The 24650-nt window shown below is 45.1% G+C and overlaps 1 protein-coding gene and 1 long non-coding RNA gene across 3 annotated transcripts in view; one reads left to right on the forward strand and one right to left on the reverse strand.

Moving 5' to 3' along the window:
• Positions 1-15546, reverse strand: part of LOC145514281 (uncharacterized) — a 30292-nt gene extending 14746 nt beyond the window's left edge. The window contains exons 1-4 of the long non-coding RNA XR_014060014.1: positions 15004-15546; positions 13773-14053; positions 7109-7244; positions 2092-2228 (exon numbers count right to left, since the gene is read on the reverse strand). This is a non-coding gene — a long non-coding RNA (uncharacterized LOC145514281). The remainder of the gene's footprint in view (positions 1-2091; positions 2229-7108; positions 7245-13772; positions 14054-15003) is intronic.
• On the forward strand, positions 3728-17631 carry CFAP20 (cilia and flagella associated protein 20). Of its 2 annotated transcripts, none has more exons than XM_081511750.1 (6): positions 3728-4063; positions 13796-13875; positions 15087-15198; positions 15814-16002; positions 16601-16711; positions 17201-17631. In XM_081511750.1, the coding sequence occupies exons 1-6, from the start codon at positions 3980-3982 to the stop codon at positions 17204-17206; spliced, it is 582 nt and encodes a 193-aa protein (XP_081367876.1). In that variant the 5' UTR covers positions 3728-3979; the 3' UTR covers positions 17207-17631. The 2 variants fall into 2 exon arrangements, with proteins under 2 accessions (XP_081367876.1, XP_081367877.1); XM_081511751.1 differs by having other exon boundaries at positions 15814-15996.
• Positions 17632-24650: the final 7019 nt, after the last annotated feature.

Here is a 24650-nt window from a genome sequence, read left to right on the forward strand (position 1 = left end):
GGAGCTAGGATTCAGCGGTCTGCCGGTTGAGCATCCCAGTCATTCAGGTGCTCTTCCATCTTTGCTCCCAGCTAAGGGGTGATTCTCCAGGGACAAATCCTCATCTCATCACTATACCTCCTCATTCCCATCAGCAAGGAGGGGTGAAGAACAAACTGCCTTACAGTGTGCGGCGAGTTCCTTGTGTCCTTTACCAGCCAGGTGCTTGGAGTTCTGGTCTCGGACTGACGTGAATAGATGCTGTCCACTGGTTTTTTGCAAGTAACTAGAGCTTTTGTGCACTAAAAGGGATTTTTACAGTTCCAGGTGGGTTTTTTTTTTAAATATCTTAGTTATTAAACTGTATGATTAAAAGTCTATTTTGTCTTGTGTCTTTACAAATCCTGTTATAACTACAGACTGCTTGGTTTTGTATGTAAATCTGAACATTTATTTTGGTTCATCTTTGATCGATGTTCAATTAATTCAAAACTTAATGGGTTAAACCAGCAGTCCCCAACATTTTTGGCACCAAGGGATCAGTTTCATGGAGGACAATTCTTCCATGGACCAGGGGTGGGAGGGTGCTGAGGGGGGGGTGGGGGGTGCTATCGGAATGATTCAAGAGCATTTTTTGTGCACTTTATTTCTAATCTAATGCCACCATTGATCTGACAGGAAGTACCTGTACTGGTCTGAGGCCCAGAGGTTGGGGACTCCAGGGTTAAACCATACACATTACCCACATACTTAATCTAGTTTCCTTAGATTGAAAGTAAACCACATATTTAATCTGTTTGATTTGCACAAACACTTCCCATAGTTAATATGAAAGACCTAAAATCTGCTGAAATCTTCCTAAGCATTCAAATACTAACATATCTAAGTCTAAACTCATAGATTTAATCAATTAAAATCTTTTAAGCATTGTTTAGAAAATTAATTAAACTTTCATATCATTTTAAAATTATAATTACAGATCTAATTTCAAATTCCTTTAAGAATTTCAAATTAAATTCAAAGTACCAGATCCTCTAATCCTTTAAATGGGTTAACTGATATTCTATCTAAACGCAGGACTCTAATTCGTTCATGGCCAGAGATTCTGGGCTGGGCACAGAATTGGTTGCTGCTTCTACAGTGGTTCTACCCTCTTGCTTGTACTGGGTTGGCCAAAAAGTTCATTTGGGGTTTTCCCATACAAGCTAATGTATGAAAAACCCGAACGAAATTTTTGGTCAATCCTATAGTAATAGTAATGGGATTCTCAAGACCACCTCGTATCTTTTACCTCATGCAGTTACTTTACTTTTACCTCTTCTGCATCTTTTAATGCCCTGATTAACATCAGTTGAGCTTCTGCACACACTACTTAGATTGTAATTACTAACTCATTAAATTCTGTTTTTTTCATTTATTACTTTTTATAACTGACTCATCCACCTTGCTCTAATCATAATCATTGAAGGAAGCAACATATCAAGATTTTTCATGTACTTAGTCCTTAGCTTTCCTGATGAAGAGAAAACAATCTTGAAGAAATAAAGTTGACCCTTGAACAACTTGGATTTGAACTACAGGATTCATTTATGTGTTGATTTTTTTCAGTAATAAATACTACATGATCCACAGTTGGTTGGATCTGAGAATGCAGAACTGGGGATATGGAGGAAGCAGTCTATACAGAGGGACAACTATAAGTTACACACAGATTTTTGACTGCTGGAGTGGATTGGTGACCTTCAAGGGTTGACTGTATAGTGTTTAATGCATGTTTCTGTGAGAGACATCGGTGATTTTAGGTTAAATTTGTTCTACATTACTTTGAAAAGAAGGCAATGTCAGAAGTAACCATTTAGCACTAATCCATTCATTCATTCATTGTGTGTCTGTCATGCAGGTACTGTGGTAGGTGAGGGGATATGTGCCCAGAAGACACAGTCTGCCCCTGGAAGGAGCTTGCCAAAATCAAGTCTACAATAGGAGCAAACCCACTCACTTATGTCCTCCATACCTTTGATCAAATCATCAAATCATCTTAGCCATGATCATAGTAAACTTTGAACCCCCACATAAGGAAAAACTGAACACAGTTTTCACGTGGATACTCACTGAGAATGAGTAGTTAAGAGAAGCAAGCACTTTCATTTTCTCCATCAGCTTGCTTGCTTGATCTTGTTGGGTCCCTTCCAAGGCCCTGGCAGGGGCTTTACAAATTTATTCAAGTAGTTCATACGATTTTGTAAAATCTGCAAAGGTAAGCAGAAGATTTGAATCTCATCAAAGCTGGATCAAAACAGAATTTCCTTCCCATCGAAATAAAGTCAATAATGCAGGCTATATAGTTAAACATACCACATATTTTTTCTCCTTTTTAAACTTAAAAAAAAATAAGACTCATGCAAAATAGAATTGATCAATCCCAGTGTTTGGAGGGCACAAATAAGGAGCTGTCTACTAGTACAAACAGCAGCACATATGTGGGTAAAGTTGCATGTTTTATGAATCCTTCTATCAGTCATGATTAAGAAGACTCAAATATCCTATTCTCTTAATTACAAAATGATATTACAAAACTGTCTTAAATAGAGGTGGTCAGTGTGTGCATGCTAAGTCACTTTAGTCGTGTCTGACTCTTTGCGACCCTATAGACTGTTGCCTGCCAGGCTCCTCTGTCCATGGGATACTCCAGGCAAGAATCCTCCTCCAGGGGATCTTCCTGATCCAAACAACTAACTCAAGTCTCCTATGGCTCCTGCATTGCAGGATTCTTCACCCCTGAGCCACTGGGGAAGCCTGATCATAGTAGGCGCCACAAAACCTGGATGCCCCAACTGGTGAGTTCTGAGGACTTTAAACATAGAACAGGATTTGGATTTTACCCAGGGTAACAGGTTAACAGGAATAGAGAATGTTGTGGGCTGACTGACATGGAGCCTGGAAGGAAGGCTGGAAACAGAAGGACTGGAAGTTTATACACTAGAGGCTCAGTGAGTGATGGTTTCCAACATTTGATGTTTCTTCCACACTTGAAATATCGTAGTTTATGTCTTTTAAAAACAGTTCTAAGAATTTATTAAAAAAAAAAAAACAAAAAAAACAGCTGTTGATTCAACTCAACCAACCTTATTTTAATTGCATTAATTTCTGCATTTAATGTTCAGACCTTCTTGTTTCTAATCACGCATTTAAGGTGGTAACTTTTCCTCAAGGATTGCTTTGACTTCATTCCTCAGGTTATGCTGCATATTCATAGCGACCCGGTCAGTAATTAAAGCAAAGATGCCTATAAGGCGTTTAGCACACTTAATGCGCAATACTGGTTAGCTGCTTTAACCTTATCCTGTACTCGGCCAGCAAGCAATTATTTGTTAGTCTCAGGACACCAGGTCCTGCCTTTCCCCACTTTTTATCCGCTTGTAACTCCTCTAGCCCCTAGTGGGCGGAACCTGGCCTTCACGCCCTTAGACTCCATCCCCGCCAGGTTCCCTTGACACCACGCAGATGCTAACCCATTCTATTATCCTGTCTCCTTCCGCTTTCTAAAAGCGGCTCTGGGACAACGGTGGGAAAATAGTCCCTCGGCAAGGGAGTTCTTTTCCCAAGGAGGCGGCACTAGGGCGGGGCTTAAGAGCGAAAGGAACAGGAAGTCCGTGATCCCCGTGGCGGGATTGGGCTCTGCGCTCTGAAGGGCGGGCTCAGGTGAGCGGAGGGATTCATCTCTGGCGGCGGGAGGCCCGCCGCCTCCATTTAAGGAGGGGAGTGCGGCGCTGGCGGCAGTTGCTGTGGTTTCCGTGTTGGGGTGATTTGTTTCTCTTGGGAGCGTAGGTTCACGGACTTAGCGTCCCGCGTCCAAGTCCAGCTGTCTGTGGCCGCCGATCTGGAGGTCAGGAGTTCAGCTTCCCTTCTTCGGACCGGCCAGCCCCCTGTTTTGCCTTCGGCAATTGGTGCCCATATTTAGGTCGGCTTCGGCGAGGCTGAGGAGAAGGCCGCCGGCGAGATGTTCAAAAACACGTTCCAGAGCGGCTTCCTCTCCATCCTCTACAGCATCGGCAGCAAACCCCTGCAGATCTGGGACAAAAAGGTCAGGGGCTCAGGGCGGCGGCGGGGCGAGGTCTCGGGGCTGGGTCTGGGGTGGCGGGAAGTTGTGATGAGCTGAGGCCTGGGGGAGGCCAGGCGATCTCTGCTGTGCCCTGGCCCCAGCCTGGGGTGATTGAGGCGCGAGGTGAGGGCATCGTGTAAGCAGCGGAGGTGCATGTGGGGTGGGCGTGGCTGGAGTTTAAGTGTCCTGCGGCCGTGGTGTGGACCAGTGTCCCTCACCGCAGACTTGACGAACAGGCGGTTCTTTAGCTTCGATTTCCCCACTTATACGGTGGGGGTTGATAGTGCCCGTCTAACAGAGTGAAAAGCGTCAAGTCACATGAAGTTGCTTTGGGAAAGTGCAGATGAAAGAAACTGCTGTTCACTGATTTCACAACTATTTACTGATATCCTGTGTTGTGCCAGGCTCTGTGCTGGGCACTGGACACAGGGCCATTGTCCCAGGCTTCCTTATAGAGGCACAGCCAGAACTCGGTTATGTTTGGGTTTCATTCATTCGCTCCCTTCCTCTCACTGATCCCAGCGGAGCCGGAATTCGGTGGTCTTTGGCACCTGCTCCACACTCACTGTGACTTGGGGTCTGTGCTCTGCCTTCAGTGACCGATCTCCATCAGGAAAATTGCAAAATGGTGATAAAGTCTTGTCTGGGTTAACGTGCTCAAAGCCAGGTACAAGCCTCATCGTCTTTATTCAGGCATCCACTGGGTGATACTTCCACTGACTCCAGGGGATGGTGACCCTGTCCACATTCTGGAGATGTTGATCAGGGGGCATGTGTGCCTAGCAGTCTGTCAGTTGGTTCGCATTTAACTGCTGTGCTATTTCCTTCCTTATGGATATTCTCAGTCATCTGTATCCTTTTTTGAATATAAGTTAATATAAAGCACTTTTACCATGGAAGACAGGTGACTTAGTACCGCACTCCTCCGGGAAAGATAGGTGGTATGTTGAATGATGTTTTTATAGAGAAGGTTGTGGGATCATCTAAATAAGCAGTTTACTGGCAATGAGGCCAAGAATCTTGGATTTCATCTCAGAACAAGTCCCTGTTTTTTTCTTCCCGCATCCACAGATGAAGGTTTTTTCGCCACAGAGAGACAGAACACAGACAGCCTTCTTTCTGCCTGTTGCTGCTACGGAATTCTTCATTCTGAGAGCAGCTTTTGGGGTGGTGTATTCAGTGTCATTTTTATAAGATAGTTGAAAGATCTGAATGTAACGAGTTTGGCCTTATGCATGTGTGAGAAATCTGATCAGCTTCTCTTCTTTCACAGTGATTCTGTCCCCAAACTACATCTAATGCTGGGAGTTACTTTCTACACAAGAAAGCAGTTCCTTAATTGCTTTCCTACATTACTGAGTTTGTCAGTTCCATGGTTTTGTTCACACCGGATTAAAAAACCTTGTAAACTCTGAAATTGTACCTCTACAAAGAGAGGTCAAAATGAGTATACCTGGGAACTTTGTGAGCATGATGGCTTCTCAGCTGTTGTGGTGGTTGTTATTTAGTCGCTAAGTTTTGTCTGACTCTTTGCAACCCCATGGATTTTACAGGCAAGAATATTAGAGTGGCTTGCTGTTTCCTTCTCCAGGGGATCTTCCGGACCCAGGGATTGAACCCACGTCCCCTTCATTGGCAGGTGGATTCCTTACCACTGACCCACCTGGCTTGACTTAATTATGGACTGTCCAAAGTCTGGAGAGAGTGGATTGTGTGTCAGTTGAACTTGGGGTTGTAACAGAAGTGTCAGTAGGAGGCAGTTGAAATAGAGAATGGGACTTGATGGAGGAGAAGAGGTGTTCAGAGCAGGTCAAAGAACTCAAGTCCAATTCCAGGGTTAGAGAGGCTTCAGCATTTCTATTAAGTGACTCTTCGCCCCATTTTAACTCTTCTGGGCTTGCTCTTTTGTGGTGTGTTTTATTTTTCAAATGCAGTTTTTTGACTAGTCAGCATGTTTACATACAGAATATAAAAGCAGAGTAACCATAGTGCATGGTGTCCCTTAACAACACCACTAGGGGTCAGATGGTACCTTAATGACATAAACGTGTGTGAAAATATTGTTAGATCAACTGGCAGGGCTATGTGGAGTAAATTAAGCAGACATTTTGGCAAAGAAGACCTTTAGAGGAATTCTCATTTTAAGGAAAATTCTTGTAACAGGGAGTTAAGTATTTCTACTCTTTTTATTTAGACTAGATTGAAAAGTGTTTATCTGTGAATTTTTCCCCTTGGGACAAGGGAAGGAAAGGAAGGAGAAAAGGGAAAGTTTGGGGCCAGATCCATAGGCTTTGGTGTATATGTGTGCCTTTTCTCAGCTATATTACGAAATCCTCAGACAGTGTTGGGAATCCAGTCCAGAACGGGAAACAATGGGAATTGATATACTTAACAAAGATTTATTGAGCAACAGCTAAGTGAGGCATTGTGTAGATTTGGGAAGATACAGAGTTAGAGAAGACATTTCCCCCACTCCCATGATTCCAAATAAGGCAGAGTTATAATAAGGGCAAAGGTTGATGGCAAGAAGGAAGGATGGTCCACACTTAGCTAGAAATGACCCTGCCCTCTGCCAGTAGGTGCATTTTGGCTATAAGTGCCTATTTTTAGTTATTACATATTTTGATTTCACAAAACTTTACTATTCTTCCTGAATTTATGGAGAGTTTCTGTCATTTGTTTACAGCAAAGAACAGTCTTGGAAAAATTAGGTTTGGTTTCTGTTTAGGCTCTGTGTCTTGTGAATGTGAGAAGTGAACGCCATAGTCATAGTAATAGTGAATTTGCAAATTCATTTTGTGGGTGTGGTTACATTCATAATATCTGCGTTTATCTGATTACACTGAAGTTAGCCCTTCCACCATGTCATCCTTCAACTCTCAGCTTAAATGTTATTTCAGTGGGAACTTAAGTTATGTCTCCTGTGTGCTCCTGTGGTGGTCTGTATCACACCGTATGGCAGTTGCCTATTTATTGTATATCTTCCGCTAGACTACAGGTTCCTTAAGGGGAAGACTAGTACCTTACCTGGAAACCCCCGTGCTAGGTGTTGTCAGACACCTTGAATTTGTGTCCTGGCTCTGCCATAGTGTCCTATGCTGTGTGACCTTGAGCGAGTACTTCGCTCAGTTCTCTCATCTTGTAATAACGCCACCTGCTTCTCCTGGTTACGAAGATTAAATGAAGAGGTATATAAATGCTTAGCAACAGTTAGGGCATACAGTGTTAAATACAGCAGGGAACTGAGGCATTTGCTGAAGAGTAAAGGAATAATTTATAACTGAGCCCAATATTCAGATGCCTAGGAATAGGAAGTACAGTAAATTCAGACTTCTGAAATTAGGATAATTTAGTCATTGTGCCATGGCTTTCCCAGTCCAAAACCTTAACATGGCTCTCAGGACACATAGCCTGTGGGCTGGTACCTGCTTAACTAGTTCTCCAGGCTCACCTCCCCATCTAGCAGTGACTTCCTACTGAGCTGAAAGAAGTCTCTTCTCTCTCAGCTTCAGGCTTTTGCACTTGCCGGTCCCTCTGCTGGGACCCACTCCTTCTTTTCCGCCTTTATTAGTCTTAGGTCACAGCTCAAAGGCATTTCCTCAGGTTGGGTTAGTTTATATCCACTTCTATTTCCTTTTCATCAAACTTGAAATTAGTTTCTCAAGATCTGTATCCCTGGCTGGATGGTAAGCTTCCTGATAGAGACATTTGTAGTTTTTCAAACCAACAGTTTAGGAGAAATTAGGGGCTTCCTCAGTGGCTCAGCAGTAAAGAATTCACCTGCAACGCAGGAGACGAAGGTTTGATCCCTGAGTTGGGAAGATCCCCTGGAGGAGGGCATGGCAGCCCACTCCAGTATTCTTGCCGGGAAAATCCCACTGACAGGGACAAAGGAGCCCAGGGGACTGCAGCCCCTGGGGTTGCAAAGAGTCGGACACTACTAAAGTGACTGAGCGCACACACACTGATGGCTTAGGGGGTAAAGAATCCACCTGCAATGCAGGAGACACAGGTTCCTTCCCTGGGTCGGGAAGATCCCCTGGAGGAGCAAGTGGTAACCCACTCCAATATTCTTGCCTGAAAAAGCCCACAGACAAAGGAACCTGGTGGGCTACAATCCAAAAAGTCACAGAGTCAGACAGGACTGAGTGACTAAACACAAACGCCTGTACAGGGATTTCTTAATAGTCCCTTAACTTCTGGGATCAGCAAATACTACATTATTAAAGGGCTCTTTATGTTTAATGTAAACATTACTTCTGATTTGTAAAGAAAATACCAGGAGGTTCCATTCCTACTTAGACTGGTGTAAAACATGTAACTTTCAGGCTTTACTGGTAATATCCTTAAAGTATGCTACATGAGATTGTTAATTCATAAAAGCATCTCTGTCTTTCTTTCCTCTCATCTTGTCTTTTTCTCAGCTGCTGCTGATCCTCCACATTCCCAGAGTATTAGAACCATAGTTTTTGTGGTTGTTGTTGGAAGATATTAGATTCCCATTCGGTTCCTAATTTTTAAAAATGAATGAAGGCTCTTTGTAGAAAAAAAGTTCCCACACCCTAGTTTTTAATTAGCAAACCTTGTTGGTACATGTTAAATTAATGCAGTTTCCAGTAGTAGACTTGAGAGCATTTGGATATGAAAGTACTAGCACTTTTTTTTTTTCAGATTATCCCTGGGTCAGTCTGAGGATATTCTTCATTATTCCAAATGATAGCTTTTACTGTAATTGGGGAAAGGCCTGGGTTTTAGTTACACTTGCCCTTTCACGGCATTGTTAGGAAGAGACTGGTTATGGTACACAGAATCGTCCTTACTTTAAAAGGCTGTTTGTAAATGCAGAGTTGCCTGTCTGCTGTTTGGTTAGTCCCTGTTAAGTGCCGCAAAGGGAGAGAAGCCTTTGACCCGCTGGCGCTGTCATGGCCCCTTGAGACCGCTATGCCCAGCTCTCCCCACAGAGGTCTCCCTCTGCCTGTTTTCTGACTTAGAACCCAGCCCCTAGCTCAGGGTGGAAACTTTCCTGCTGAAATGGACAGCTCTAAAGGCTTAATGTAAATTGGAACATGTGTCATTAAGACTAGGATGCCAGATGGCCCAAGGGCTCAGCTGTCTGCCTCGATAAGTGGGTGGGGCCAGAGAAAAGAAAAGTGGGAGTAGGGAGTGGATACAGCTCCTGTTATTTTTAAAGCAGCATTGGACAGCCTCCTCCCCATCCCAGTAGTATTTTCCCCGCCTCAGCTTGACCCTCCTCCCTGGGGCTTACATTGGGAAAGAAAAAAAAATCAGTGTTCTTTATTAGTTACCCCAGCAACCATGGAAAGCCTGGGAGAGTGATTGCAAAAAAGGGCTTGAACGCTCCTTTTTGCTGTCTGCAGAGGCTGAGACCCATTCTAGTCAGACCCATTCCCATTCTGGCAATTAGACCTGATTGCTAATTGCCAGTAGCCTGGGGTTCTGAAGCTTCTAAAGTACCTCCAGCTCATGGGTGGGGGTGGGAGTGGGGGTGGGAGTGGGGGTGGGAGGGGAGGTGTTCATGAAATTAAAACATGTAAGATTGGCTTTATTTTTTATTATTATTATTTTGGAGGAATGAAACACTCATAGGTCACACTACAGGAACGTGTCATGAAATAAAAAGAATTAGGAAGTCAGAGGGCTCTCCGGTGGCTCAGTGGTAAAGAATCCACCGGCAGTGCAGGAGATGCAGGTTGGATCCCTGGGTCAGGAAGATCCCCTGGAGGAGGTAATGGCAACCCACTCCAATGTTTTTGCCTGGAGAATCCCATGGACAGAGGAGCCTCGTGGGCTATGGGTCCATGGGGTCGCAAAGAGTCGGACATGGCTGAAGCGACTGAGCGCACACTCACAGCAATTCAGAAACAAAAGATACTTTCTGATTTAGATGAAGGAAGTAAAGTAAAACCTACTTTCACCACGAGCAATAAATGCTGCCTAGTTCATTTTATCTTCATTTCCACAGCGAGGCCTGCCTGCTGGCCTCTGAACTGGAAGGAGGTAAGGAAAGGAAGTTGATGCTTTCTGAGGCCGTGTATCTTAGTATCCATGTTTGTCAGAAGCTGGACTGGGGAGGGGGTTGCTTCCTGGAAAACCTTGACAAGCTAAGGCAGTGACAGCCAGATTGCCAGGGAGGTTGGGAGGCCTTGCCCCAAATTGACCACCTCTCTTTTTCCTTTGATCCTAGTTTGAGACCCTAGAGAAAGGTTTTGGGAGATTTCCTACCCTTTAACTGTTCATATCTCTGGTTAATTGCACCCCATCCCCACTCCACTCTTTTCTTCCAGTGAATTTGTATCTACAGCGCTTAAAACTTAATGAAGAAGAAAAATCATAATTCACTAAGAAATCAACTCAATTTGATTTTAAAACTCTGGCAGCTTGTGATTTGACCATACCTGTGCTTTTCTTCTTTGAGGATTGAACTTTGTTCTTGCTCAAAGCTCTATTTAGACTCTTCTCACCACTGGGCAGGTTAAAACTCTAGAGAGACTGGTGGGTAGTCCTTAAAAAAAAACTGCCTGTTTCTCCTCTGGCTTCTTGAGTTTTTATGGGCTGCATTAATTAATTTTGTAAGAATTAAGTTTGTGAGTGTGTATGTTGATGTGAAAGAAATTTCTCTTAAGAAGCTCTGACAGTCCAACTTTAATTTGCCTCTGGGCCAGAAGTCTATAATAATACATCAAGTCTGTTTTGGCTTTTAGTCTATTGGCTTCTGCTTGCAGTATAAGGCATTGTGTTCTTCTGTAAAGACCTGAGTGGTCACATTTACTGGAGTGAAGTCATATGCTGTAAACTTTGAGATGGGCAGAAGGCAAGTTTCCTAACATTTCCTCCCTGTGTAATCTGACTGAGTTTTCTGGAGCTGAGGGAGGCTTCCTGTCCACTGTGATCTGAGAGACCATCCAGGATGTAAGATCTGAGGTCACGCTGCTTTTTTTTTTCTTTTAATTTGGCTGTGCCAGTTCTTAGTTGCAGCACCAGGGACCTTTCATTGTGGCATGTGAATTCTTGGTTGTAGCATGTGGGATCTTATCCCTGATAAGGGATCGCACCCAGGCAGCCTGCAGTCGGAGTTCCGACACCTAACCACTGGACCACAGAGAAGTCCAGGAGGTCACACTTTTAAACAGTATTGGATAGATTGCAACATGTTGCCTTTTAGCAATAGTAGTTTCTGGACCCTGATTACTTAATTCTTTATTTTTAACCATCTGTTTGGTTTGTTGCATTCTGTACCTTTTAAGAAAGAATGAAGTTACTCTTCAGAGAATAATTAGTGGTGTGTTATAAAATTAGTGTGGTCCTGTCAGCTCTTATCAATGTGACTACATCATATTATATGGAAAAATTTCTGGATGAATTCCTCCTTTACCAACGAGTCAGCCTGATTTTCCACAGCAGCTGTGGGCTAGCAAATAGAGGAGGAATATTGCCACTTTGGGAGCATTTATATGGGGAATGAGGTGGGCAGCATTGGCATGTGCTACACAGATCCAAGTCTTTGTGCTCTTAATCTCCTCTGGAAAGAGGCCCAGAATTCAAAGCAGGAGGGCATTGGATGTCGCCAGCTTTGTTTGAGAAGCACTTCAATGTGATGTCTGTGACTTGAGAATCCAGAAATGCTGCCCTGGCAGAGATCCGGGTCCCATGCACCCAGCATTCTGTCTCTGACAATGGGTCCCTAAGGGTGATTTGTGGGAAGGCATTCTTGATGCTGGCAACTGCACTGTCTTTGCGATATACCCTGGGATCTCTGGCCTCCCATAATAGTCCATGGTGGATATGTCATCCAGGAATTTTTAAAAAACCCTCCTTGAATCTCTTCAGATGTGCCAACTCTTAGCGTGACAAATTCCAGAAGTCAGCAAATATTTGAATGTTTAGTATATGCCTAGCAGAGTACTAAGCATTGCAGAACAGACAAACAATGTTTCATACTCTGTCCTTACCATTGAGCTTATACTTTTTTGAGGCAATAAGACTCAGTTACATCTTACAGAAAAAGATGGGTAGTAATACCTGATGTCACCTGGGGAATACCAATCACACCACAAGTGGATCAAGTTCACAGTAACCGAGCTCAGAGAGACTAAGGTCTCAAGACAGAATGCCATGTTACCAATAATCCATGTTGAACAGTGTAACCATCAGAGTCCATGCAGTATTCTCTCCCTATACGAAAGTCTTAATGGTGAGCCACGTGATGAGTCATTGACTGTGACAGCACAGGCAGCCATTTTCCCTCTGCCCATTATGAGACCACATGCTTACCTTTCTGGGGAAATGCAGTTCTATCCCTGCTTGATCTTTTGTGTTAATACAAAAGATTTCCTTTTTTGAGGATTGAATGTGTTAATACATTCAGCCCAAAGAGAGGCCAGCCCCGTCTCAGAAGTGCCTTCTTGTGTCTCTGTTCTGTCCATATAAGGTGCTCGAATGTAATACTTGAAGATAATTGTGCTTTCCTAAATAATTTTTGAGAGGAGGAGTCCGTACTGAATATTGATTCCTCTCCATCGTATACCCCTACATATGCCGCAGACAGTGCAAAACAATGTAGGGTGAAGTGCTGAATTACATAGTCTGGGCTGCGTGAGCCAGAGAAACAAATCAGAGAGGAGAGAGATCAGTATAGACTGAAAATGCTAAGAAGGCTTCTGTGTGTGGCTCAGATGGGACTTGAGTTCATACTTGAAAAAAGTAGAAACTTAGGGAAGAGAAGATATGGAAGCACGAAGTCGGAGTAAACCTCGGGGAATAATATGTTCACTTCTGGGTTGCCACCCTCCCTGTCAGTGACACTCAGCATTTGACCTTTCTGGCCAAAGAACTATCTGTGTGAGGCAGTTTCAGGCAGTGGAAAGCCTGGTTGTTGCTCCTGCCCTCCTTACTTAGGGCCTGTCATCTGCACTCCCTGCCTCTCAGTGTCCACATCTGTCAAGTGGAAACAACACCAATGACCTTGTGATTTTTTTTTTTTAACATTTATTTGTTTGTTTATCTTTTGGTTGCACTGGGTCCTTACTGCTGCTTTCGGGCTTTCTGTGGTTGCAGCGAGTGGGAGCTAGTCTTCCTTGCAGTGGACAGGCTTCCCATTGTGGTGGCTTCTCTCGTTGTGGAGCACAGGCTCTGGGTGCATGGACTTCAGCAGTTGCAGCACATGGGCTCAGTTGTTGCAGCTCCTGGGCTATAGAGCCACAGGCTCAGTAGTTGCAGCTCACGGGCTTAGTTGCTCTGCATCACATGGAATCTTCCCAGGCCAAGGATCAAACCTGTGTCCCCTGCATTGGAGACAGAGTCTTATCCCAGGGAAGTCTGACTTTGTGATTTTTGTTGTTGGTCTTGTTAGGACTGAAATTGCTGTTTTTGTTAGGAATGTTCCTAGTGCTTAGCAGACACATGGTAAACATTAGCTAAATTGAAATTGAATTGATTTCTTTGGGAAGAAATTGGTCCTGATTTATAGATGGCCCAGTTATCTGCAGTTCCTGTGGTAGTTGATTGGGCCCTGTCTAGAGGTAATTGCATGGCTTATTTTCATATAAGCTTCAGCATATCATGTCATAAACTTCTGTATTAATGCCTCTTGGGCTACTGTAGTTTTCCTTAAATAGTTGCATTCAACTTTCAAAATCTTAACAAAATTATTGCCAAATATTTCAGTACTCACCAGTTTAATTTTCTCCCTTGTAGGTACGGAATGGCCACATCAAAAGAATCACTGATAATGACATCCAGTCCCTGGTGCTAGAGATTGAAGGAACAAATGTCAGGTAGGTTGCCAATCTGTTCTCCCAGAGACGTTGTATGCCCCGAGGCAGTACAAGGCAGTACATCACGGAGGCTAATAGCAGGGACTGCAGAGCGAGACTGCCCAGTGTGAATCCCGCTCTGCTACTTAGGGCTCACCCTAGGCAAGTTACTTTATCCCTCAGGCTTTGGTTTCTTCATCTGTAAAATAGGAATAAGAACAATACATCTTCCTTAGAGAATTATTGTGAAGATTAAATAAGTGAATATGTATAAAACCTGCTTAGCACATAGTAAGGGCTGTGTAAGTCTTAGTTATTAATATTTAACCCCAGTGTGTTTGGGGGGAGGTGAGGGTGTTACAGGAATCACCCGGTGGGTGGTCAGCGTAGTTTTCAGTGTTACAATGGTCTTGGTTTTGGTTCTATCACTTAATAGTTTCTTAGAACAGAATTAAATCTTTTCTCACTGGAAGAACTTCATCTGATCTGCTGGCCTGGCTTTTGCTTTTCATATACTTTCTTGTTGATGTCTAGTGCTGTGTTAAGCTTTTGTTTCAGAGTCTGGCACTTTTTTTAGAACCATTAGCTTAACTTAAGGGTTGAGGGATCTTTGGATCTTTTATTTTATTTTATTTTTTTAATAAATTTATTTATTTTAGTTGGGGGCTAATTTACAATATTGTAGTAGTTTTTGCCATACATTGACATGAATCAGCCATGGGTTTACATGTGTTCCCCATCCTGAACCCCCCTCCCACCTCCCTCCCCATCCCATTCCTCTGGGTCATCCCATTGCCCTAGCCCTGAGCATTTGTCTCATGCATCGAACATGGAATGGTGTTCTGTTTCACATACGATAATATACATGTTTCAATGCTATTGTCCCAGAACGTCCCATCCTCACCTTCTCCCTCAGAGTCCATAAGACTGTTTTATGCATCTGTGTCTCTTATTCTGTCTCGCATATAGGGTTATCGTTACCATCTTTCAAATTCCATATATATGCATTAGTATACTGTATTGGTGTTTTTCTTTCTGGCTTACTTCACTCTGTATAATGGGCTCCAGTTTCATCCATCTCAATAGAACCGATTCAAAGTCTCTCGGTTAGAGTGTCAATGGATCTTTTAGATCTGCCTTCCAGCTTACCTTTTTGGGCTGAGTGTTACTGCTGTGCATATCACAAAGGAAGAGGTTGCTGTTGTGTTTATTGGTGTTTCCTCTTTCTGCAGCACCACATATATAACATGTCCTGCAGACCCAAAGAAAACGCTGGGAATTAAACTTCCCTTCCTTGTCATGATCATCAAAAACCTGAAGAAATATTTTACCTTTGAAGTACAGGTAAGCATATGCATGTAAGTCTGTACACCCTCGGCTATACCAGACAGGTGGCCGGTCAATTTATGGGAAAAAAGTGACTGTAGGAAAGTATCTTTATCCTTTTGAATGTATTCCTTTCTGCCTCTGCCGTACACTTGATTCTGCCATTATTATGACGTAACTTCAGTATTAGTAATCCAAGTTTTATGCCAAGTTTTAAAAGAAGCAGTAAAGCATCCAGAAAATCTAATCAATAGCTCTAAGATTTCAAAGCTTGAGGATTGGAAGAGTATCTATCTGGGAAGTTACTATTTAATACCAGGCTGGCTGTTGTTGGTCTCTATTCAAGCATTTTTAATTTTTCAAAAGGAAGAATGTTTATGGAATCATGCTATGGTCTGAGGGCCTGATGCATGTGTCATATGTCATAAGCAGCTGATGTTGTCCTGGCAACAGACAAGATAAACTCACTGTTTCCGGGCCATCTGCATCCAGTGTGACCCATGTGGGTCTGTTTATTCTCCCTTGGGTCTCAGCCTTGGGAAACCAGGCTGTGGGAGTTTCAGGTCCTGGTCTTAGCAAGGTTGTTTGCTCCAAGATGGAGTTACTATGATTCTTCCTCTCCGTATTTCGTAGGTACTAGATGATAAGAACGTGCGTCGGCGGTTTCGTGCAAGCAACTACCAGAGCACCACCCGGGTCAAGCCCTTCATCTGTACCATGCCCATGCGGCTGGACGACGGCTGGAACCAGATTCAGTTCAACCTGTCAGACTTCACTCGGCGGGCCTATGGCACAAATTACATTGAGACCCTCAGGGTGCAGGTATTGGCTCCTTTTCCAGAGGGATCCCCACATGGGAGAGGGGGCTGCACTCTGTTTGTCCTGGCTTGTGACCTAGGTGGCAGGACTCTGAGGTTTTCTGGCTAAAGTTCCCAAGTCACCGTCCAGGGGGCTTTCACCTCGGAGGCTCAGGACCTGTTCAGGCATCTGCTCAGTAATAGTGGGGAGTGTGGGGGTGATGTAGTCACTAAGTTGTGTCCAGCTCTTGCAACCCTATGGACTGTAGCCCACCAAGCTCCTCTGTCCACGGGATTCTGCAGGCAAGAGTACTAGAATGGATTGTCATGCCCTCCTCCAGGGGATTTTCCTGACCCAGAGATCCAACCCACATCGCCTGCATTGCAGGCAAATTCTTTACCGCTGAGCCACCAGGGAAGCCTCATAGTGGAGAATATAACAAGCAACATCTCCCTCTTGTCAGAGTCTCCCCTTAAGCCAAGCTGAGGAGATGCCAAAGAGATGACGCTTGTGACAGCACCATGCAGGGTGAGGGGGCTGGAAGAGAGTCAAGAAAAAAAGGAAAGACAGTCATAATTTGCCTCTTACTTTAAGAGACTTATTTTAAGTCTTGCGTTCACAGATCCATGCAAACTGTCGCATCAGACGGGTTTACTTCTCAGACAGACTCTACTCAGAAGACGAACTGCCAGCAGAGTTCAAACTGTATCTCCCAGTTCAGAACAAGGCAAAGGTGAGCCAGCTTTCCTCAGAGGAAGGCCAGATAGTGAGTTGCAGAAGCTGTGTCCCCAAAAAGGGCTCTGTTCTACAAGATTAGTGCCTCTCTCTGTTGACATGGAGTATGGAGGGCCTTTACATCAGAAGATCTTAGGTCTGCCACCAGCAGGGAGTCAGGAATGATCCCATGGGCTGCCATCTCACCTCCGTGAAGTGACCCTGCCCCTCTTGGGGGGCATCCTGCTCTTTTCTGCTCCCAGGCCTTCCTTGCAGAATATCTTCCATCTGAACCTCTTCATCAGCCCCAACTTCATCAGCCGATCCCTCCCCTCTGGCATAATGACGGGTGCTTCTGGGCCTGCCCACTGCTGATACGTATGCACCTCCCCATGGTCCAGCATCCCCTTGAGTGTTCCTAGAGGTAGGGGGTCACTGCCACTGACCATCTATTTTCTAATAACTTAAACTGATGCATTTGTTCTTTTTTTTTTTCTTTTCCCTTCAGCAATAACTGGAATGCAGCTCGAGGGATAGACCCTGGATATATGACTCATAGTTTAAAAAGGAAACTATCTGGAGGACAATGCAAAAAAACAGATATTTATATTAGTTCACTGTGCTGTGGTTCTTTTACCTACTACTTGGCATCCCTTGTCATGGACGCCAGTGACCATGCCATGCGTTGTAAGTACAGTGAGGGATAAGCCGTCCTTTGATACATGTATGCTGGAGTTTATCTTGCTGCCTGCCTCGATGTGTGGGGAAATAAATTTACCATGAACTTACAGAATTAAAGATGGTCCCATAAGGCAGTTTCAGACCAATATTTCTTCCTACAGTTTGTTCTTTGTTTTATATATTATCTAAATATATGTATATGCTGTGTAGTGCTCATAATCTGGAAATGAATAAAACGTTATATTCTTGGTTTGTAAATTTGTTCTTGGTTTGTGTTTTTTTTTTTAATTGGTGACATTTCTCTTTCTTTATGGTATGAAAATAGAACTCTTTGCGAAGAACATCCCGTACATTCATGCAGTGAAGTAGTTTGCAGTAAGCACTGAAAGAACAGGACATCTATAGATTCTGATTTGGAACAACTCCCAAGATAAACTAAATGGGAAGAAACATGAATAGCATATCACCTAGAATCATCTTATTCTGGGAGGGCAGGTCTCAAGTGGAGCTTTAGACAAAATGGCATATACTCCAGATTGCTCTTAAACCCCTTGGGAAGGTGTCACGTTGGAGCCTCACTTGCCCTTGTGTGACCATCAGCATGTCTAGTGTTCCTCAGCATTGGAATGGATCACCGCCTCCCTGTTTGAGCTCCAGATGAAGTACTTGCCTTGAGTTTAGGAACTTAGAAGAAAAGTGTTTTTTTAAACACTGGACTCACTTGAAAGAACTGAAATCTTAAAACTACTCTCCCAGCTCCCAGTTACTCTAGGGCATGTGCTTGGGGCTAGTGAAATAACCCTGCCACAGATAGTTAAGTTTACAAAAGTTGACCACTTAACACAACACTACCGTGTGTAATATTTCTGGAGGGAAAACAATTCAGGGGTGGAGAAGAGCCTATGTAACTACACCTGCAAGATCTCAGGATGCATAAGAACTATGCAGTGATTACTACTGGAGAGAATGGTGCTATCGCTTATATACTTTTTTTGTGTTCAATACTATAAAACATTTTCATTGAGGTAGTATTTAGTAATAAAATTTCGAAGTCAAAAAAACAACAAAAGGCCACCCTGGATACTGTGCTCTCACCGACCCTTGCCCGGATTTGGCTTCATCCCACAGGATAAGACTGGAATTGTGGGCATTTTGACTTTGATTAGAAGTAAAAAAAAAAAACCACAGGGCTGAATTGGTCATTGCCTGGCTGCCTCCTGAGAAGTGAAGTGGCAAGGACCTCTGTTGTCCCACATTCTTATCCTCCAGCGTGTGCTCTGGGTAAGCCTGGCTGAAACTCTGAGGATGTGGAGCGCTGGAGGGGAGGGTGCCCTGCTGCCACCTCAGACACTGGCTGAGTTCTGGTTTCTTCTCATGATTGTCGGGGGCCTGACCCTGAGGTGGGCTCAGCCAAGATGACTCTGCCTCCGTCTTCTGCTAACCGGATGGAGCCACCTTGGCCACGGTCGCTCTCTTTGGAGACTCACCACGGCTCTGTCACAGAGCACCCGTTGGCCCAGATGAGAGCCTGCTCTCTCAGGACCACCCCCAGTCACATCTGAACATGGACCCTGCTTCTCCATCCTTAAACACCTGCGCGTTCCCGTGCTTAGACTCCGGGTGTCTGTCCTGAGCCTTCTCGGTTACAGAGGGAGCCTCAGAAATGGGTGGGGGTGGGGCGGTCGGCGACGTCAACAGAGTTTCTTGTCTCCAGCCTCTGTGTGGTGAAATCTCCCCTCCAATCTGGAGTGTATTGTGCAATGAAAGCTGCTTTTGTGGAGGCGAGAAAACCCGGTCAACTTCTCATCTCCATCGGCGGAGTGCTCCTGGAAGTCTGGAGAAACACAGTAACGCACTCTCCTTCACACAGAGCCCCTTTCTCCCCCAGGCCCTTGTCAGACGAAGTACGAGGATTACCTCACCACCCGCTTCAGGGTGGAAGGCAGCAGCTGTTGACTTCGCGGATGCCTCACATATCCATCTGAGAGGAAGTGAGGGGGTGTGGAGGGTGATGGGGTGTATTATCTAAGTTGGACCCCGGCCAACGTGAACTGTGGCACCAAGGACGGCCCCTGCCCCTCCGCTCTCCTGCTCCCCAGGAAGATGACGACGGCTAATTATGGGGCCAAGGGAAGGAGGAAGGAAGGGACAGACTACAGGGCCCAGAGGCCTCCTGCACGGAGCCGGGGCCAGAGCGACCTTAGATTGAGGAAATTGGAGCAGGCAGGGTCGCGTTAGCTGGCTCCTTGGAAGCCATGGTGTGTGTTTTAGAAGGAGTTCCCTCCCAAATAGGAGTGTTGGTTAATTGGTGTGAACTTGAGTGGACAGGCATGCAGTGGTTCCCAACAGGGCCCATCTGGGGGGAGAGCCAACCTGCCACGACCCTTATTTGCTACCAGCCTGTTGATTGCTTCCCCACAGCCAGGCCAGTAAGCCTGACCGTGCTGGTCCAGTCGCCTCCTGGGGCATTTCTCAAGGAGGCAACTATGCCAGAGAACAGCCCCCCAGGCTGATTTCCTTAGCTCCTCGGCAGCGTTAGCCAAAATCCTCAAGTGTCAGGAATTCACTGGAGAAGATATTGGAGCTCCTCCCGTCTAGCCCTCTCTTCCCGCATTTTACTGACGAGGACGCTGTAACCTAGAGAGCTTCAGGCTGAGCGACGCCTATGGTGGCAGGAGTGGAACAAGGACCCAGAACTCTGGTGGGAGTCATATGCCATCCTTGTCCTCCTGTGTGCTGGCATTCCCCTGCTTCCTCTGTGGCTGGCTGTCCTCTTTGTAGAGGCATTGATGGGGCAGATAATGCCTTTGTGGGCGGATATCCTGGAGATTCAGTGGTTAAGACTCTGAGCTTCCAATGAAGGAGACCCAGGTTGAAACTCTTGTCGGGGAACTAGATCCCGCATGCTGCAACTAAGAGTTTGCAAGCCATCGCTAAAAGATCCTGCCCATTGCAACTAAGACCCAGTGCAGTCAAATAAACAAAAATATTGAAAAAACAAAGATAATGTCTGCCTGGGAGGCTGGGCCAGGCCAGCGTTGGCTACTCAGGAAGACTAGACTCAGCTCTGCCTCTGCAGCGAGGGCTCGCCTGGGGTGTTCCTTCATGGTTGCACTTTAGCTGAACTTCGGGGCCTGAGGCTGAGGATAGAAAGCTGTGGGGCAAAGGTTTGTGTTTAATGGATTATAAAAGTAGCATAGGCTCACGGAAAATTCAAACAGCACATAGAATATGAAGTAAGATAAAGTCACCGTTCCCATTCCTTAACTGAAGGTATTTGAATGGACCAGACTGACTTTTAACTACTTTACATGTATTTGTTTTACTGAATTATCAAGACACTGAAATAGAAACTATTATTCTTATTTTACTGATAAGAAAACCAAGGCCCAGAGATTACTGTGCTCAAGCTCACATAGTGGTGGTAGAAGCAAGTTTCAAACTCATGCGTCTGTGCTGGGCTCTTAAATCACTTGACTTCTTTAACATGCTGTTTCCTCCTAACAATAGCCTCATGATGAAACACGTGAAACTTACCTAAGAGCTGGGTGGGACGAGGTATCCACCTATGAACAATAGATTAGATCTCTTGTGTTAATTTCACCCAAGGGAATACTATACAGCCATGAAAAGGGACAAATTACAGCTAGGTGCAACAACAGAAGAACCACTGACCAGAAGTCAGGTCAGTAGTAGCCTAATGCTGTGTCACCCACCTCACTTCCTCTCATCAGGTAGGCATTTTATCATCTCACATTGCAAGAAGAATGAGGAGTATACTACAGTAAGATATTTTGAGAGACCACATTCACGTAACTTTCATTACAGTGTATTGTTACACGTGTTCTATTTTATTATTTGTTCATCTCTTACTTTGCCTAAAGTATAAATTACACTTTATCATAACCATGTATTCTGGAGGATGAAATGGCAACCCACTCCACTATTTTTGCCTGAAAAATCTCATGGACAGCGGAGACTGGGAGGCTACAGTCGAATGGGTCACACAGAGTCACACACGACTGAGTGACTAAGCACAAGCATAGGCATGTATATATCAGGGAAAAAGTAGTATATATAGAAGTATATATAGGGTTTCAGACATCCATGGCGGGTCTTGATACGTACTCAGTGGTAAAGAATCCACCTGCCAATTCAGGAGACTCAGGTTTGATCCCTGGGTCAGGAAGATCCCCTGGAGGAGGGCATGGCAACCCACTCCAGTATTCTTGCCTGGAGAATCCCATGGACAGAGGAGCCTGGTGGGCTATATAATCCATGGGGTCGCAAAGTGTTGGACATGACTGAGCTCATGCTTATTACAGGGTTCCAGGCATCCACGGGGTGTCTTGGAATGTATCCCTTTAGGGACTCCTGTAGCAACAGGCAGAAGACTACCTCAAAACTCAGGAGAGTGCTTTGCCTAGAGGTAGGGGTTAGGGGTGGGGGACAAAAGTGATGGGGGAGGCACTCTAGGGGCTTCTCAGGACCATCAATGTTTTATTTCTTAACCTGGGCAGTTTTTACTCATGGATGTTTGCTTCATTACTATTTGAATTACACACACCGTTGAATATATTCTTCTGATTATGTTTCTCATTTTAAAAAAAGTCAAATTTAGATGACTTAGCCCTAGTTTATTAAAATGCAGGCTCTTGGGGCCCAGCTCATCAAAATGCAGATTCTCTTTCAGGAGATCTAAATCTGGCCTAGATCGACATCTGCCCATGGTGGGTTTTGGTGTTTCTGTCACTTGAAGCTGCTCCAAGGTGGGGCAAACAAGCTTTGAAGTGGTACCTCTGAGTGTGGAGAAGTCAGATGTGAGGAGGGAAGGAGAGTGTAAATAAAGCAAACCAACTCTGGCACATGTGCCCATAGCAGCCCCCTACCTCCCAGATCCTTACGTTGCCTTTCTACAAAATTTTAGTGCATTACTTTACATCTCTATTCCTTTTCCGTAACCTGAAAATATGGAGTCCTGTAATGCAAACCACGAGTGCCTCTGGGCTGCAATAGAGGCCCTTCCAAATTGTAAATCCATAAGGCATTGAACATCTGGATGGAGCGTGAGCCTTGGAAAACTTCTGCTTCTTGGTATCCATGGTGTCTGAAGCAAAGCAAAACAGTGTGCAAGGGTGGGATATGGAAACACATTGGACAGAACCCCTTATTAAAGGGTGTAAAATGTCACTGAGAACCTCTGCTGTTTTATTGCGTGAGGGTAATAAATATTAATAAGGGCCTTTGTGAGTTCCCTCATCACATGGGTTCCCCCCAATTCTTTTTTTCCATAAAGTCTTAAGCTGTGAATCCTCCTGGTATTTGGGAGGGAATACAGAAAAATCAGGAAATACAGTAGAATCAGTCCACACACACACTAGCCTTTGGGTTCCCATTCAGTTCAGTTCAATCACTCAGTCATGTCTGACTCTTTGTAACCCCATGGACTGCAGCACCCCAGGCTTCTCTGTCCATCACCAACTCCCAAAGCTTGCTCAAACTCATGTCCATCGAGTCAGTGATGCCATCCAACCATCTCATCCTCTGTCGTCCACTTCTCCTCCTGCCTTCAGCCTTTCCCAGCATCAGGGTCTTTTCCAGTGAGTCAGTTCTTCACATCATGTGGCCAGAGTTTTGGAACTTCAGCTTCAGCATCAGTCCTTCCAGTGAATATTCAGGACTGATTTCCTTTAGGATTGACTGGTTTGATCTCCTTGCAGTCCAAGGGACTCTCAAGAGTCTTTTCCAACACCACAGTTCAAAAGCATCAATTCTTTGGTGCTCAGCTTTTTTTATGGTCCAACTCTCACATCCATACGTGACTACCTGAGTTCCAAGTCACCCTCAAATACACCTCCCATCTGGTGCTGCTCTCATGGTCACTTGGAGCCTAAAGCACTCTCCCAAGCCTGGGCTTCTCTTCTTGGTGCTGGAAACCGTCCTTAGCCAACATGTGGGTCCTGGTGACCCTTGGGCCCCTCTGTCAGAAGAGGTAGAAGAAAGCTGAAATCTCTCCCCTCCAAGCCGGCTACCGCACGTGGTGTGTTATAAAAGCATGTCTCAGACCACAAGTATGAAACTGACAGTGAGCATGCAAAAAAAGACTCATGTCACCTGTTCCTAAAGCTTGGTGAAATGTCTGCACACTCTCCCATGATGCACTTGTGTGGGGACTGTGAGGCCATGTGGACAGCGGGACCACATGTGTATTCTCTGCTGAGTGGGTGCGGGTGGGAGGAGGGATGAGCTGCCCGTCCCATCTGAGTTCCAGACTAAACCGTTCTGAAGGTCTTGGATGGCTGGGCTTGCCAACTTCCCATGCATGCCCCATATTAACAGCGACAGAGGTACATGTAAAGCGCTTCTGGCCATTGCATATTTTGGAATTGACTCACTTCCCCAGTGGAAAGAATTTCTCCTTTTTTATTTCTCAGAGAAAGGTATTTCTGATACACCCGCACTGCTTACAGGGAGTAGAGATTCGTTCTCACAAGTTGTGCTCACTCTGGTCATTGGGCTGGCAGAGCAGTGTGGGAGGGGAAAGGCCCTTCACCAGTCCTCACCCCCAGGAAACCCTAAGAAAGAAAAATGGAGCAGAGGAGCTGAGCCCCTGAGGGGCCCCTTGGCTTCCCAGTGGGATTTGTGCGTTAGCTTTATCCCTCTCTACTGCCCTCGCTCGCGGAAGTGGTTGAGGCTGAAGATGCTTCAGGGCATCACTCATTCCCTGGGAGGCTGAGTTACCTGGTGTGGGGACCAGGGGTGGCTGCTATCTTCCTTGCAATTGGGGGGTCCCTGGTCCTCAGAGGCACCAGTTTTTCCGCCCTGTCTGTGAAACCATTTAAGAGAAAAACTTTGATATCTTCCTCTATTCATACAATACTTCCGATACCAACCAGTTTTCCAGCACCAGCTGTGTGTGTTAGTCGCTTAGTCGTGTCCAACTCTGCGACCCCATGGACTGTAGCCCGCCAGGCTCTTCGTCCATGGGATTCTCCAGACACGCATACTGGAGTGGGCTGCCATTTCCTTCTCCAGGGGATTTTCCTCACCCAGGGATCAAACCCGAGTCTCCCACATTGCAGATGGGTTCTTTACCACCTGAGCTACCAGGGAAACCTCAGCACTAGCTGGGAGTCCTACAATTCAATTCTGATGCTGTCTACCTGGTGTTCATATCAGATTTCACAGGCTAAGGGCTCAATTCCACGAGACAGCTCCCTCCACCCCCAACTCAGAGGCCGATTGCCAGTAGTGGGTCCCCAGGTTACCCACACTTG

This window comes from Giraffa tippelskirchi, chromosome 7 (assembly GCF_054371585.1).
Source record: "Giraffa tippelskirchi isolate mGirTip1 chromosome 7, T2T-mGirTip1v1.2.pri, whole genome shotgun sequence".
In the NCBI taxonomy this organism is placed as follows: domain Eukaryota; kingdom Metazoa; phylum Chordata; class Mammalia; order Artiodactyla; family Giraffidae; genus Giraffa; species Giraffa tippelskirchi.